This window comes from Salmo salar, chromosome ssa17 (assembly GCF_905237065.1).
Source record: "Salmo salar chromosome ssa17, Ssal_v3.1, whole genome shotgun sequence".
NCBI classification, from domain to species: Eukaryota; Metazoa; Chordata; class Actinopteri; order Salmoniformes; family Salmonidae; genus Salmo; species Salmo salar.
Window position 1 is genome coordinate 81,794,886 of NC_059458.1, and position 14,936 is coordinate 81,809,821.

Below are 14,936 nucleotides of genomic sequence, written 5' to 3' on the forward strand. Positions count from 1 at the left end.
GCCAGGGCACGCACACACAATCTGGGACTACACTAATGACAAATGTTGGGGACTGTTAGTGCACTGTTAAAATGTAGGCTATTACCAGCAGTGGGTGACAACAAATGTTCTGGATTCAAAGAGATGAAGCCACACTCCTCACACCACACGCCAATCAAAATAAACAGTAAGTGGACAGGCCAAGCAGAATTAGAAACATACAGCCTACTTTAGAGAAGGCTGAATTGATTAACACAATAAAAAAATAAGACTTGATTTATTAATAAAGTGCATTCTGGTCATTAAAGACACAATCTTCCAAAGGGACAATGATGGAAAAAGCAGTAGTTCATCAGAGAAACAAAGACCTAAAAAGGCATTAAAAAAAATACATACATTGAATCCTTCTAGGCATGAATAATTTCATTTAACCCTATCTAAAAACAATTATTAATTTGTAATTAGCGATAACACTGAGGAAATCAGACAGAGTCACCTGAGGTCAGGGGCTGTGTCACCTTCACATCAATCACCATTCTGATTGCTGTCAGTCTTCACTTTGCTAAATTCCAGATTCACTGACTGACTCAACCAACCCAAATACATAACAAATAGACTAGTGTTCACTGGAATATCAAAACAATGGGGCCTAAATGCATTAAATCCACAGCTGGAAGTCCTGGACAGAAACACTGAGTTGGGTTTAAGAAATGTTTGCTAATTTAGAGTAGGTATATTCTTTCTAATAGCCATTTCATTTCAGTCAAGAGCTCCAAATCACTACCTGCAACCAAAACATGACCTTTCCCTGAGTGTCAATGCAGATACATAGCTGGAAGACCTTGTAACAGACCTTTGAAACAGACAGTCATGAGTCTTATTCCTTTAGCTACACCATCATGTAATACCACAGCATGTAGCTACTCCTGAAAAGTCATGTCTCTCCAGACCAAGGACAACACAGGCTAATGCTTTGTACTCTGATCCTAGAGACTACTGAATGAACTGACGGCATGGGGAAATCATGATATTATCGTTTAGGTATTGTGTGTGTTGAGTAGCTAACTACGTGGCTTGGAAGTTGCCTTAAATAGCTACTGTGTTGTCAGAAGTACCAGTAGGCTACGTTGGCTAACAACTCATGCAACTAGCCAGGCGTAACTGGCAACCATTCAATGGAACACGATGCGTTAAAGCTGAAGTTTGATTCCGTTCCACTCGATAGCGAACTGGGCAACTTGAAAGTAGTTCATTCACTGGCTAGATAAAGTTGGATGAATGAACACTTCGGTTGTACGGATAAGCAAAGTCGGCTAACTAGAAGCCCCAGAACTAAATTAGACATAGAACCATAACAAACACCAAAAGAGGTAACGTTGACAAGTTAGAGAAGCATTTTATTGATACGGTAACGTTAGCTGAACACAACCAAATCATCATGATATGCGACAATAACCAAATGTACAGCCCAGATATATGTGGGTGTTTGATGCGATTCGCAATAGTTAGGTCAGTGAACATTGTAACGTTAGCTGTTCGCTAAGCAGAGCTAACAAGCTAACCAAAATACGCGCTAGCTAGTTTACCTTGAATAGCTCATTGAAAACGGTTACTTAACTATACCTGTAATGAAATCACCTCCATAAAAACGGGATAAATCAGCTAACTAGCTGGCCGGCTGGCTGACAAGACATCAGTAGGACTCAATGTTCAAACCTTGGGATAACTATTTGACTACAGCAAAGGGGGAGGGCTGTTGTGCGGATTGGGCCTGTCTTGGTTCTCTGTCGCTCTCAATTTGTACAGCCCCAGACAAAAACCCAAAACGATAGGCAAAAGGTCGGATTACACCGCGACCACTCGCCCAATTTCCACCAAACCGGCGTCGCTGGGTGCCAAAATCATGCCGGTTCGACATGCAACGCGTCCCTGGTGGAGCATCGAGGATATTTTTAAAGGAAAAAACAGAGAAAAAACTCACCGCATTAATTTCTCTTCTCGCAGATCCAAGATGGCGGTGTACTCTAACATCGAGGATGCTGGGAATACAGCCTTTCCCCTCTGACCCTGCCTCTACCTCCAGAGCCATCTCCTGTTGCCGTGCTGGGTGGATGCTCTTTCTGCGACTGTTGCCACCGTAGAATCGTCTCCCTCGCTTCATTTTCTTCTCTAAACAGACCGTGAAACATGTTACGTGACCGAGCATGATCTATATAGACATCGAAGACGTGAATTGTGACGTAGCCTATGAAATGGCATTAGAAATGTGACATTAAATGTAAATCATTTTTTCATCACCCCACCTTTCATCACAGAACATCACTGTTTTGTCATTTGTTGCAGCCAAAATTATACACATGTAAGTGAACAATTTGATAGTTTGCTAATTGCAATTCATTCTCAGTTGCAGGGGTCATGGGCTAAAAAGTGACGATGATTTTGATGATTGTGATGATGATGATATGGAGACACTGTCCCAATCCATCACATTTTGGAATATAGTTTAAAATTATATTGAAATGATAAAACTAACTTCAATGTGCAAGATGCCCAACCATTTTGTATGTATTGTCTGTTTTCTTTGACAGATAGCCACCATTCAGGGTTTATCGTCTTTTAACCTGACAGTTTTCAGGTTATAAATAAAAGATCATGCTCTTTTGAGGCAACAAGAGATGTTAATAGATGAGCTAGTGTTATAACTGCTCCAGTTCACTCACTCATAACTCAACCTCTTCTGCACAGAACATTACATATACCGCAACAAATATTTAATTCAATCTTCTTTTTCCGCTTTTATGGGTAATACAAGGTCACAGTAAATAATGCATGATGAATCTCACATATGTTTCAATGTAATATGGAGATCAGTTGCATTTCTACATGTCTAGTGTCATTTATTGATTATGGCACAATTTATTTTTATACACAAAAGATGGAGACACCTGCTGGTTGCTGCTCATGCTTCTGTTGACTTCCCCCTGTTGGTAAGGAAGTGAACTACTATAGATCTGTTCATTCAGCATGCTGAGCATACAGTTACTGTAGCATCAGCATACCCTGGGAAATGAATATCAGACAGTTGCCCACTTTCACTTTGCATCATTCATTCACACCTCTTGCATGTTTAGGCCAACATCTTTGTTCCCTAGGTGGAACTAGAGTCTATATCTAATTGAATTCATCTGGCCATTGTGTTGTTGTTGTTTCTCAATGGTCAGGTCGTCTGTTGATGTTAACCAGACTATGCTTCGGTTGACCTATAGCTTTCTGTTCGGGCAGCTCTACAATAGCTAGATATCCTCTCTTCTCCTCCAGACCAAGACAGGTCTCAATGGGCCAGTGACAGGAGCGATAAGGGACTAACTGAAAAGGAAGAGAGTGTGTTAACTGAAGCTAGTCCAGGTGTATATAATGCATTCTGCCAGAGCCAACCCATTCAGCATGAATAAAACGTGAGCATGATGAGTACCTGCCAGAACCTGCCACCTGGTTCCAACGGTCACCTAAAAGGAACTTTCATTGGTCGCGTTCCCCTGCTCAGACGTTGCATGCATCAACCAATGGTTGCGTGCCACGTCATCGACTGTGCTGTCAGGCACCAGATGGCTCTAACATATGTGGTTAGCTGATAGGTTAAATATCTATCCAGGCGTTGTGTAAAATCTGGCTTCAGCAACATCTGAGTATGGGTACATGAACATTGTCTTAAAAAACAAATATGGCCACTCAGAACAGACAGTGGAGCAGGGTAATTAACTAGATATGACTAATGATTCCATTCTACAAGGCTGAATGAAGACACAGTTATTAATTAATGTATTTATTTTTAAACATGGCTGCGTTGGCTTGAGCTCTTGAAGTGGTGGATTCCACTGTGAGGAGGGAGGGAGGGAGGTAGAGCAGCCGAGCTATCTGTCTGATTAGCGAACTGTCAGTCACAGGCTTCCTAACCTATCACATTGAACACAGCTTAGAGAGAGACAGCAACCAATGTGAGAAAATTAACCCACGCTAATTGTTGTGAAGTTAAGATGAGGTGCAGCAAATTCATCCGTTCTCTGCAGATCCTCTCAAGCTCTGTCAGGTTGGATGGGTAGCGTCACTGCACAGCTATTTTCAGGTCTCTCCAGAGATGTTCAATCGGGTTCATTTCCAGGCTCTGGCTGGGACACTCAAGGACATTCAGAGACTTGTCCCGAAGCCACTCCTGCGCAGTCTTGGCTGTGGGCTTAGGGTCGTTGTCCTGTTGGAAGGTGAACCTTCGCCCCAGTCTGAGGTCCTGAGCGCTTTGGAGCAGGTTTTCATCAAGGATCTCACTGTACTTTGCTCCATTCATCTTTGCCTCGATCCTGACTAGTCTCCAAGTCCCTGCCGCTGAAAAACATCCCCACAGCATGTTGCTGCCACCACCATGCTTCACCGTAGGGATGGTGCCAGGTTTCCTCCAGACGTGACGCTTGGCATTCAGGCCAAAGAGTTCAATCTTGGTTTCATAACACCAGAGAATCTTGTTTCTCATGGTCTAAGAGTCTTTAGGTGGCTTTTGGAAAACTCCCAAGCAGGCGGTCATGTGTATGTTACTGAGGAGTGGCTTCGGTCTGGCCTCTTTACCATAAAGGCCTGATTGGTGGAGTACTGCAGAGATGGTTGTCCTTCTGGAAGGTTCTCCCATCTCCACAGAGGAACTCTAGATCTCTGTCAGAGTGACCATCGGGTCCTTGGTCACCTCCTTGACCAAGGCCCTTCTCCCCCATTTGCGGCCAGCTTTAGAAAGAGTCTAGGTGGTTCCAAACGTCTTCCATTTAAGAATGTGGGAGGCCATTGTGTTCTTGGGGAACTTCAATACTGCAGAAATGTTTAGTACCCTTCCCCCGATCTGTTCCTATGACACAATCCTGTCTTGGAGCTTTACGGACAATTCCATCAAATCAAATCGACCTCATGGCTTGGTTTTTGCTCTGACATGCACTGTCAACTGTGGGACCTTATTTAGACTGGTGTTTGCCTTTCCAAATCATGTCCAATCAATTTAATTTACCACAGGTGGACTCCAATGAAGTTGTAGAAACATCTCAAGGATGATCAATGGAAACACGATGCACCTGAGCTCAATTTCGAGTCTCATAGCAAAGAGTCTGAATACTTATGTAAATAAGGTGTTTTTTTATTTATTTTCAATACATTTGCAAACATTTCTAACAACCTGTTTACTCTATGTCATTATGGTGTATTGTGATGTCATTATGGTGTATTGTGATGTCATTATGGGGAATTGTGTGTACATTACTGAGGATTTTTTATTTTATTTAATCCATTTTAGAATAAGGCTGTAACGTAACAAAATGTGGAAAAAGTCAAGGGGTCTGAATACTTTCCGAAGGCACTGTATATCAGTATATTGGCAAAGTAAGAAATACTGGAGAGAGAGCATATAGATATCCAAAATATTCTTTGTGACTTTCTTTTTTCCAACGCAGTACAGAATGTTAAAGAAGCAGCGCTCAGCAGGACTTGTGAGTTACATAGTCCTGTGTCCCACAGTGGTACATGGAAGTGGAACCGATGAACTGTCACAAGCATCCTCCCAGACTGCACTCCTATTCTACTTCCTCTTATTCTCATCGCTGCCACTTCTTCTTGTTCTTCTTGTTACTGTTGCCTTTTCCAACAGTCTGAATAGGGAGACAGTAGATGTGCATAGGGATGTTCTTGTAATAGCTGGTTACAACTGGCCTGGCAAAACATAGAGAGTCAGCATGGTATAAATACAGAGACACAGCATATGTAGAAGGTAAGAGACTGTACTACCAGGTATCAACAGGTTACCAGTAGGTTATCTCCTTAGAGAGGAGCACAATGGCCCTTTTTATAATGAAGTTTATGTCCTTGAAAATGAAAGGCTATCTCATAAATTCGTACTACAGTATCATATCTGGAGAAAAAAGATATTTGTAAAGTGTGTAGTACGTACTTTTTGAGGCGCTGGTTGAGCTGAAGGAAACACAGTGTCCTCCAGCGTAGCCTGTTGTCCTCCTGTCGTATAACGTTCAGCTCTCTCTTTCTCGCCACCTCCCTGCGAAGGCTGTCTACCAGCTCCTCCTCGATACGCGCCAGCTGCACAGCAGAGAGCCCAGGGAGACTCATTTTACTATCGACATCACCGCTTTCGTTAACTACAGTGAGTTATAGCTATGGTTCTTCTGTATGTTGACTGCAAGGGGATTCTGCATAGATAAATAGACCAAGACGGCTTTGCCAAAAGGATACATTACAAACTGAATGGACTTCTAGCATTCAGAAGCACGATCCTCCTCCTGATCTCAGGACAAAAACGTGTCAACCAACATGTATCCCACTCAAACACACAGAAGAGAAAACCCTCGCTGCTCGCTCACACAAAAAGCCATGTGTTCGAGCTTGAGGACGACATATCGACACCACAAAGGACTCATTCTCCATATCCAGTGGGCTGTGGTCCAGACACCATTTCAGACAGAACATCTTAATGGGATTCTGGCTCGGCCTTGAGTTTCCAATCAGCTTCATTCTCACATAACAACCCTCCAACTGGGCAACAACATGGTGGTCATTTCAGCCAGCACAAAGCCCAGAGGCTTTATGACTGCAGTTGTGAATGAACAGAGACAAACTCTCTGAAACCAGATGTTATGATCCTCATCTGTTGAGGTTAAACTAACATAAAAATACTGTATGTTGGGTACATCATATTCAATTCCATTTGTAAAGGATTCCCCACCACGGTCCAATGAGGCAGATGGAATCTAATGATGTATTTTAGTGGATTTATTTCCCTCTTCTCTCTGTCTCCATCAGCCAGATAACAACCCTGTAAGATGGCTGAGATAAGACATGATGATGACAGTCAGTACAGCCTCTATAGCGTTATCTCCTCTCTCAGTCAGTACAGCCTCTATAGCGTTATCTCCTCTCACAGTCAGTACAGCCTCTATAGCGTTATCTCCTCTCACAGTCAGTACAGCCTCTATAGCGTTATCCCCTCTCACAGTCAGTACAGCCTCTATAGCGTTATCCCCTCACAGTCAGTACAGCCTCTATAGTGTTATCTCCTCTCACAGTCAGTACAGCCTCTATAGCGTTATCCCCTCACAGTCAGTACAGCCTCTATAGCGTTATCTCCTCTCACAGTCAGTACAGCCTCTATAGTGTTATCTCCTCTCACAGTCAGTACAGCCTCTATAGCATTATCCCCTCTCACAGTCAGTACAGACTCTATAGTGTTATCTCCTCTCACAGTCAGTACAGCCTCTATAGTGTTATCTCCTCTCACAGTCACACTCTGCTGTGATCTGAAGGCTGGGAAGATGTCATCACCGCTGCAAGGCGACTAACCGACTGCTGATCCCATATCTCTCTCTCTCACACACACACACACACACACACACACACACACACACACACACACACACACACACACACAGCTGGCCCCATCTCATCTCACACATCAGTCAACTGTGTGGTATTCAATTTGAGTGTCTCTCTCTCTCCACCCACCCACCCGGGGGCAAGCAGCTTCTGAGGTAGACTCCATGACTACCTTTCCCACAAGGCCTAGAGGCAAAATGGAAGGCGTTGTAGTTCCTACCACATGTACTGTACCTGCTCAAGTAGACGCTTGTTGTCCTCCACTTTCCTCTGGTGCTCCTGGAGGCTGAGCTCCTGGAGGCTGAGCTCCTCCTGGAGGCTGAGCATGGCTGGGTCTCCCCTCTCTTTGCTTTGAGCAGCAGGGTTGATGGGAGGGAAAATACATGGCCTGTAAAAGGGGAACTTTAGATGATGCTCCTTTTTATAATACATTCTTAAATATATTCATTTATTTCCAAACACATTTACAGAACATTTAAACCTCCAGACATCGTCCTCATAACCATTTCTTTCCACTGCCAGCAGGCCACAGCATGTTTTCTCAGTAAGCAAACGGCATATTGACACATTGATTGATGAGCGCAGCAGCAGTCCAAATGAAGTGTAACCAGGAAGTCTCCCATTTACAAATGTCTTCCTCTCTCATTGCTTCCTTCCCGGCCTGCTGTTAACCAATCAGATGTCTTTACTGTACATTGAGCCTTGCCACTGTAACGTAGCCCTGCTCCTGAAAGAGAGGTTGTGGTTCAGTCCTGCATCGCCGTGGAGAATCTGAGTAATCATCATTACTCAGGTCAGTAGCCAAGAGCCCTTCAGTTAAGAGAGGAGAGACCTGATAGAGGTGTTGGCTTGCCTGGGTCTGTATCACAGCATACACACACACACACACACACACACACACACACACACACACTGAGCAGGGAGAAGTGAGCTCACGTTAAGGTCGTCTTTGGGAGGGTATTTTACAGGTTGGCCTCATTACGATGGTGATGGAACACTGAGTGTTGGGTTACTGGATGGAAACCACACCAAGACATGAGATCGATGGCACCTTGAAGTGGCCCACCCTGTCTCTCTCTCTGGAGCCCACCCTGTCTCTCTCTCTCACTGGAGCCCACCCTGTCTCTCTCTCTCTCTCTGGAGCCCACCCTGTCTCTCTCACTGGAGCCCACCCTGTCTCTCTCTCTCTCTGGAGCCCACCCTGTCTCTCTCTCTCTCTCTCTGGAGCCCACCCTGTCTCTCTCTCACACTGGAGCCCACCCTGTCTCTCTCTCTCACTGGAGCCCACCCTGTCTCTCTCTCTCTCTCACTGGAGCCCACCCTGTCTCTCTCTCTCTCTCACTGGAGACCACCCTGTCTCTCTCTCTCTCTCACTGGAGCCCACCCTGTCTCTCTCTCTCTCTCCTGGAGCCCACCCTGTCTCTCTCTCTCTCTGGAGCCCACCCTGTCTCTCTCTCTCTCTCTCTGGAGCCCACCCTGTCTCTCTCTCTCTCTCTCTCTCTCTGGAGCCCACCCTGTCTCTCTCTCACACTGGAGCCCACCCTGTCTCTCTCTCTCACTGGAGCCCACCCTGTCTCTCTCTCTCTCTGGAGCCCACCCTGTCTCTCTCTCTCTCACTGGAGCCCACCCTGTCTCTCTCTCTCACTGGAGCCCACCCTGTCTCTCTCTCTCACTGGAGCCCACCCTGTCTCTCTCTCTCTCTCACTGGAGCCCACCCTGTCTCTCTCTCTCTCACTGGAGCCCACCCTGTCTCTCTCTCTCACTGGAGCCCACCCCTGTCTCTCTCTCTAACTGGAGCCCACCCTGTCTCTCTCTCTCTCTCACTGGAGCCCACCCTGTCTCTCTCTCTCACTGGAGCCCACCCATGTCTCTCTCTCTAACTGGAGCCCACCCTGTCTCTCTCTCTCTCTCACTGGAGCCCACCCTGTCTCTCTCACTGGAGCCCACCCTGTCTCTCTCTCTCACTGGAGCCCACCCTGTCTCTCACTGGAGCCCACCCTGTCTCTCTCTCTCACTGGAGCCCACCCTGTCTCTCTCTCACTGGAGACAACCCTGTCTCTCTCTCACTGGAGCCCACCCTGTCTCTCTCTCTCACTGGAGCCCACCCTGTCTCTCTCTCACTGGAGCCCACCCTGTCTCTCTCTCTCACTCTCTCTCACTGGAGCCCACACTGTCTCTCTCTCACTCTCTCTCACTGGAGCCCACCCTGTCTCTCTCTCACTCTCTCTCACTGGAGCCCACCCCTGTTTCTCTCTCTCACTGGAGCCCACCCCTGTCTCTCTCTCACTCACTGGAGCCCACCCCTGTCTCTCTCTCACTGGAGCCCACCCCTGTCTCTCTCTCACTGGAGCCCACCCCTGTCTCTCTCTCTCACTGGAGCCCGCCCCTGTCTCTCTCTCACTGGAGCCCGCCCTGTCTCTCTCTCACTGGAGCCCACCCTGTCTCTCTCTCACACTGGAGCCCACCCTGTCTCTCTCTCTCACTGGAGCCCACCCTGTCTCTCTCTCTCACTGGAGCCCACCCTGTCTCTCTCACTGGAGCCCATCCTGTCTCTCTCACTGGAGCCCACCCTGTCTCTCTCTCTCTCTCTCTGGAGCCCACCCTGTCTCTCTCTCACACTGGAGCCCACCCTGTCTCTCTCTCTCACTGGAGCCCACCCTGTCTCTCTCTCTCACTGGAGCACACCCTGTCTCTCTCTCTCACTGGAGCCCACCCTGTCTCTCTCTCTGGAGCCCACCCTGTCTCTCTCTCACTGGAGCCCACCCTGTCTCTCTCTCTGGAGCCCACCCTGTCTCTCTCTCACACTGGAGCCCACCCTGTCTCTCTCTCTCTGGAGCCCACCCTGTCTCTCTCTCACACTGGAGCCCACCCTGTCTCTCTCACTGGAGCCCACCCTGTCTCTCTCTCTCACTGGAGCCCACCCTGTCTCTCTCTCTGGAGCCCACCCTGTCTCTCTCTCTCACTGGAGCCCACCCCTGTCTCTCTCTCTCACTGGAGCCCACCCTGTGAGAAGGAAAAAAGAGAGGGCCAGAGAGAGAGAGAGAGAGAGAGAGAGAGAGAGAGAGAAGGAAAAGAGAGAGAGAGAGATAAGGAAAAAAGAGAGAGCCAGAGAGAGAGGAGTCACCTGAAACCCTCACCTTTCTGCTGCTGAATGTGAGAGGTAAAGACTTCTTAATGTCCGGTCCACTAGCGCCTGTCAAATTAAAGAGAGAAGGGAAAGGGATCGTCCCAAAGTAACAACCCAGTTTACTGCAGCTGAACAAGAACCAGCCACATAAAATCAATACTTCCATTTGTATTACTTTTACGCTTTCATTGAGTGAGGTGTTTTTACAGTTTGAGCTGGGTGAGAGGTGGGACCGTGGGAGGTAGGGATGGACGGACTTGTTTTACGACTCTGGTCAACATTGCTGTGATCAAATCGTGTCTCTGTTCGTTATGCCTATGTGAGAGAATGTGTGTGTGTCTGTGTGTGTGTGTGTGTGTGTGTGTGTGAGTGCTGTCACTAAGGAACCTGACACCTCTCCCACTGCAGCTGAGTTGAGCTTATTTACCTCAGTAGCCCTGTTCAGCTGCAACCCTGCCTGAGCCCTCAGGTAAACTGAACTAGGTGGAGTGGACTAAAGCCTGAGCCCTCAGTAAAACTGAACTAAATGGAGTGGACTAAAGTCTGAGCCCTCAGTAAAAGTAAACTAGGTGGAGTGGACTAAAGTCTGAGCCCTCAGTAAAACTGAACTAGGTGGAGTGGACTAAAGTCTGAGCCCTCAGTAAAACTGAACTAGGTGGAGTGGACTAAAGTCTGAGCCCTCAGTAAAACTGAACTAGGTGGAGTGGACTAAAGCCTGCCATGAAATACATTCAATAGTATACATAGTGTTTGTTTCATTTGGGTACATTTATGAGTTACAAATCCCACATTTTTGTAGACATTTGAGCCAAGTTCCTTGCAAATTGTCCTGTACTAATCCTCCATTAAAACGTTGTGAGAACAACACAAAAACTGCTGTTCAAACACATCCAACAGCCTGTCACTTGGTCATTGTTATGTAGTTCATGTCACTGCAGATGGCAGGATTGATGACTTCATTCACTATGCACTTACTGTTATTACTGAGTGTACAAAACATTAAGAACACATGTGCTTTCCATGACATAGACTAACCAGGTGAATCCATGTTCCCTTATTGATGTCACTTATTAAATCCACTTCAAATCAGTGTAGATGAAGGGGGAAGAGACAGGTTAAAGAAGGATTTTTAAGCCTTGAGACATGGATTGTGTGCCATTCAGAGGGTGAACGGCCAAGACAAAATATTGAAGTGCCTTTGAACGGGGTATGGTAGTATTGAGCCTTTATTTAACTGGGCAAGTCAATTAAGAACAAATTCTTATTTACAATGACGGCCTACACCGGCCAAACCCGGAAGACGCTGGGCCAATTGTGCACCATCCTATGGGAGTCCCAATCACAGCTGGATGTGATACAACCTGGATTCGAACCAGGGACTGTAGTGACACCTCTTGCACTGAGATGCAGTGCCTTAGACCGCTGCGCCACTCGGGAGTCAAGCAGCTGCCAGGCGTACAGGTTTGTGTTAAGAACTGCGACGCTGCTGGGTTTTTTCACACTCAGTTTACCGTGTGTATCAAGAACGGTCCACCACCAAAAGGACATCCAGCCAACTTTACACAACTGTGGGAAGCATTGGAGTCAACATGGGCCAGCATCCCTGTGGAACGCTTTCAACACCTTGTAGATTCCATTCCCTGATGAATTGAGGCTGTTCTGAGGGCAATAGGGGGTGCAATTCAATAGTAGGAAGGTGTTCTTAATGTTTTGTCCACTCAGTGTAGATTCCCTTTCTCTTCGGTAATTTGGTTTTCTATTTAAAAAAAATCCAAGTAGGCTATGCACACAAATTCCATGAAAATGTCTAAACAGAATTTGCAATGGATCTTTCATTGATTTGGCATCAAATGTTATTAATACGCAAGTGTTAGCAGGCTGTGTACCCCAACTAACATGTACATACGTGTAATATGCATTATGTTCACGCTGTGATTAAACAGGCTATTTGTACATTAGTGCTTACATTTTAGACAGAAAATAACACATTAAAAGTAACTGAATCAATACTTTCTACAGAGCCTCTGTGTAATAAAACCGAAATAATAAATCATTCTGAAATAATCCATTCTATATGCAGCTATTTATAAAATGTTTTGTGTGGCAATAACTCACCTCTACATCCATCTCTGTTGCAGAGGCTTGTGGGGATGCTGCTGGTGTGTGGTCTGGGCTGTGTGCCTCTGTCCCCCCCCCCTGTCCCAGCCTAGTCTACCCTCTCTGACTCTCTCTGCCTACACCCCTGTCAGCCACAGCCCACTCCTAACCGCCTGGCTAACCAGTGTCTTCACTGTTCATCAATAATGCAACAGCATCTTCTACAGTTTCTCCCATCACTCCAGGTAGAGCAGAAGGATATGTCTTCTGAATCTTCCAGCCGTCATTCTCCACGCCGGCTACTGGCACCTAATTAGTCTTTCAGAGTGCTGCTTGGGTTGCGCTTGAATAAGTCATAACACACACAGAAACAGAGATGGGTTGTGTGTCTACGTGTACCTCTGTGTTTTGGTTGTAAGGACCACGTCATGTCTGTTGACGGATATTTTATTCTTTAGTTTTAATGAATGAATTAGTGGATGACTAAATGAATGACGGTGTGGTCCTGTGCTTGATCCAGATAATATTGGGAGCTTCATTGATCCATAACACACAGCTAATTCATTCAGACCTACAGCGTCCACCTATCGTCTATCCTAACATCTCTAATCCACTCCAACCAACTTTTCTCTCCCTCTACCCCTCTCTCTCCCTCCATCCCTCCATCACCCCCATTTCTCCCTCCATCCCCCACTTCTCGCCTCATCTCTCCCCATCCCCCACTTCTCCCTCCATCCCCCATCTCTTCCTCCATAAATCCCTCTATTCCCATCTCCCTCCATCCCCCTCCATCCCTCCTTTCTCCCTCCATCCCCCCTTCTCTCCCCCAATCTTTGTCATCTCTTCCCTTCTCTCTGGTGTTGCTTGTCTGAGTACATCACCTCAACCACATGTTAACTGAGGTGTTAAAGAGAGAGCCATGGAGACCCCCATCTCTTCCTCCATCCCCCATCTCTCCCTCCATCCCCCATCTATCCCTCCATCCCCCATCTCTCCCTCCACCCCCATATCCCTCCATCCCCCTCTCTCCCTCCACCCCCATATCCCTCCATCCCCCTCTCTCCCTCCACCCCCCATCTCCCGCCATCCCCCATTTCTTCCCCCATCCCCCATCTCTCACTCCATCCCCCCATCCCCCATCTCTCTCTCCATCCCCCATCTCTCACTCCATCCCCCCATCTCTCACTCCATCCCCCATCTCTCCCTCCACCCCCTTCTCTCCCTCCACCCCCATCTCCCGCCATCCCCCATTTCTTCCTCCATCCCCCATCTCTCCCTCCACCCTCCCATCTCTCCCTCCACACCCCCATCTCTCCCTCCACACCCCCATCTCTCCCTCCACCCCCACATCTCTCCCTCCACCCCCACATCTCTCCCTCCACCCCCCATCTCTCCCTCCACCCCCCATCTCTCCCTCCACCCCCCCATCACTCCCTCTATCCCCCATCAGACAGACACACACACTGCACTCATATAGGTCATAGGCTGCACAAAGATATCTCTTGTCTCCTGTTGGAATGGATTTCAGATTAATTAAAATGTGAAGGATTTATACTTGTGTCAGAACGGATTATGGGCCATTGGTTGTGTGATTTACATTCTAGTGTGTGTGTGTGTGTGTGTGTGTGTGTTACTTTCTATTCCAGATTCCTCCAATCCCTCTCTCATGGTGTGTGGATGATGTCAAAGGTTTAAAGAGGAGAGAGAAGGAGACATCTCTATTGGTTAGAATAGAGAGGAGAGGAGGAGACATTTCTATTGGCCAGAATAGAGGAGAAGGAGACATCTCTATTGGTTAGAATAGAGGAGAAGGAGACATCTCTATTGGCCAGAATAGAGGAGAGGACACGGGAGACATCTCTATTGGTTAGAATAGAGGAGACATCTCTATTGGTCAGAATAGAGGAGAGGACACAGGGAGACATCTCTATTGGTTAGAATAGAGGAGAGGACACAGGGAGACATCTCTATTGGTTAGAATAGAGGAGACATCTCTATTGGTTAGAATAGAGGAGAGGAGACATCTCTATTGGTCAGAATAGAGAAGAGGACACGGGGAGACATCTCTACTGGCCAGAATAGAGGAGACATCTCTATTGGTTAGAATAGAGGAGAGGAGACAGGGAGACATCTCTATTGGCCAGAATAGAGGAGAGGAGACAGGGAGACATCTCTATTGGTTAGAATAGAGGAGAGGAGACAGGGAGCCATCTCTATTGGCCAGAATAGAGGAGAGGAGACAGGGAGACATCTCTATTGGTTAGAATAGAGGAGAGGAGACAGGGAGACATCTCTATTGGTTAGAATAGAGGAGAGGAGACAGGGA

The 14,936-nt window shown here is 46.8% G+C and overlaps 1 protein-coding gene across 2 annotated transcripts in view; it reads right to left on the reverse strand.

The window, feature by feature from the left end:
* The window catches only part of LOC106597592 (CCR4-NOT transcription complex subunit 2), an 86,387-nt gene extending 84,287 nt beyond the window's left edge, over positions 1 to 2,100 (reverse strand). The window contains exon 1 of one of the 2 annotated variants that reach the window (XM_045700230.1): positions 1,961 to 2,100. In XM_045700230.1, the coding sequence (XP_045556186.1) occupies positions 1,961 to 2,068 (108 nt within the window). In that variant the 5' untranslated portion in view covers positions 2,069 to 2,100. Of the gene's footprint in view, positions 1 to 1,602; positions 1,725 to 1,960 lie in introns of those variants that run through there. The other variant, XM_045700231.1, reaches the window with a different exon arrangement.
* Positions 2,101 to 14,936: the final 12,836 nt, after the last annotated feature.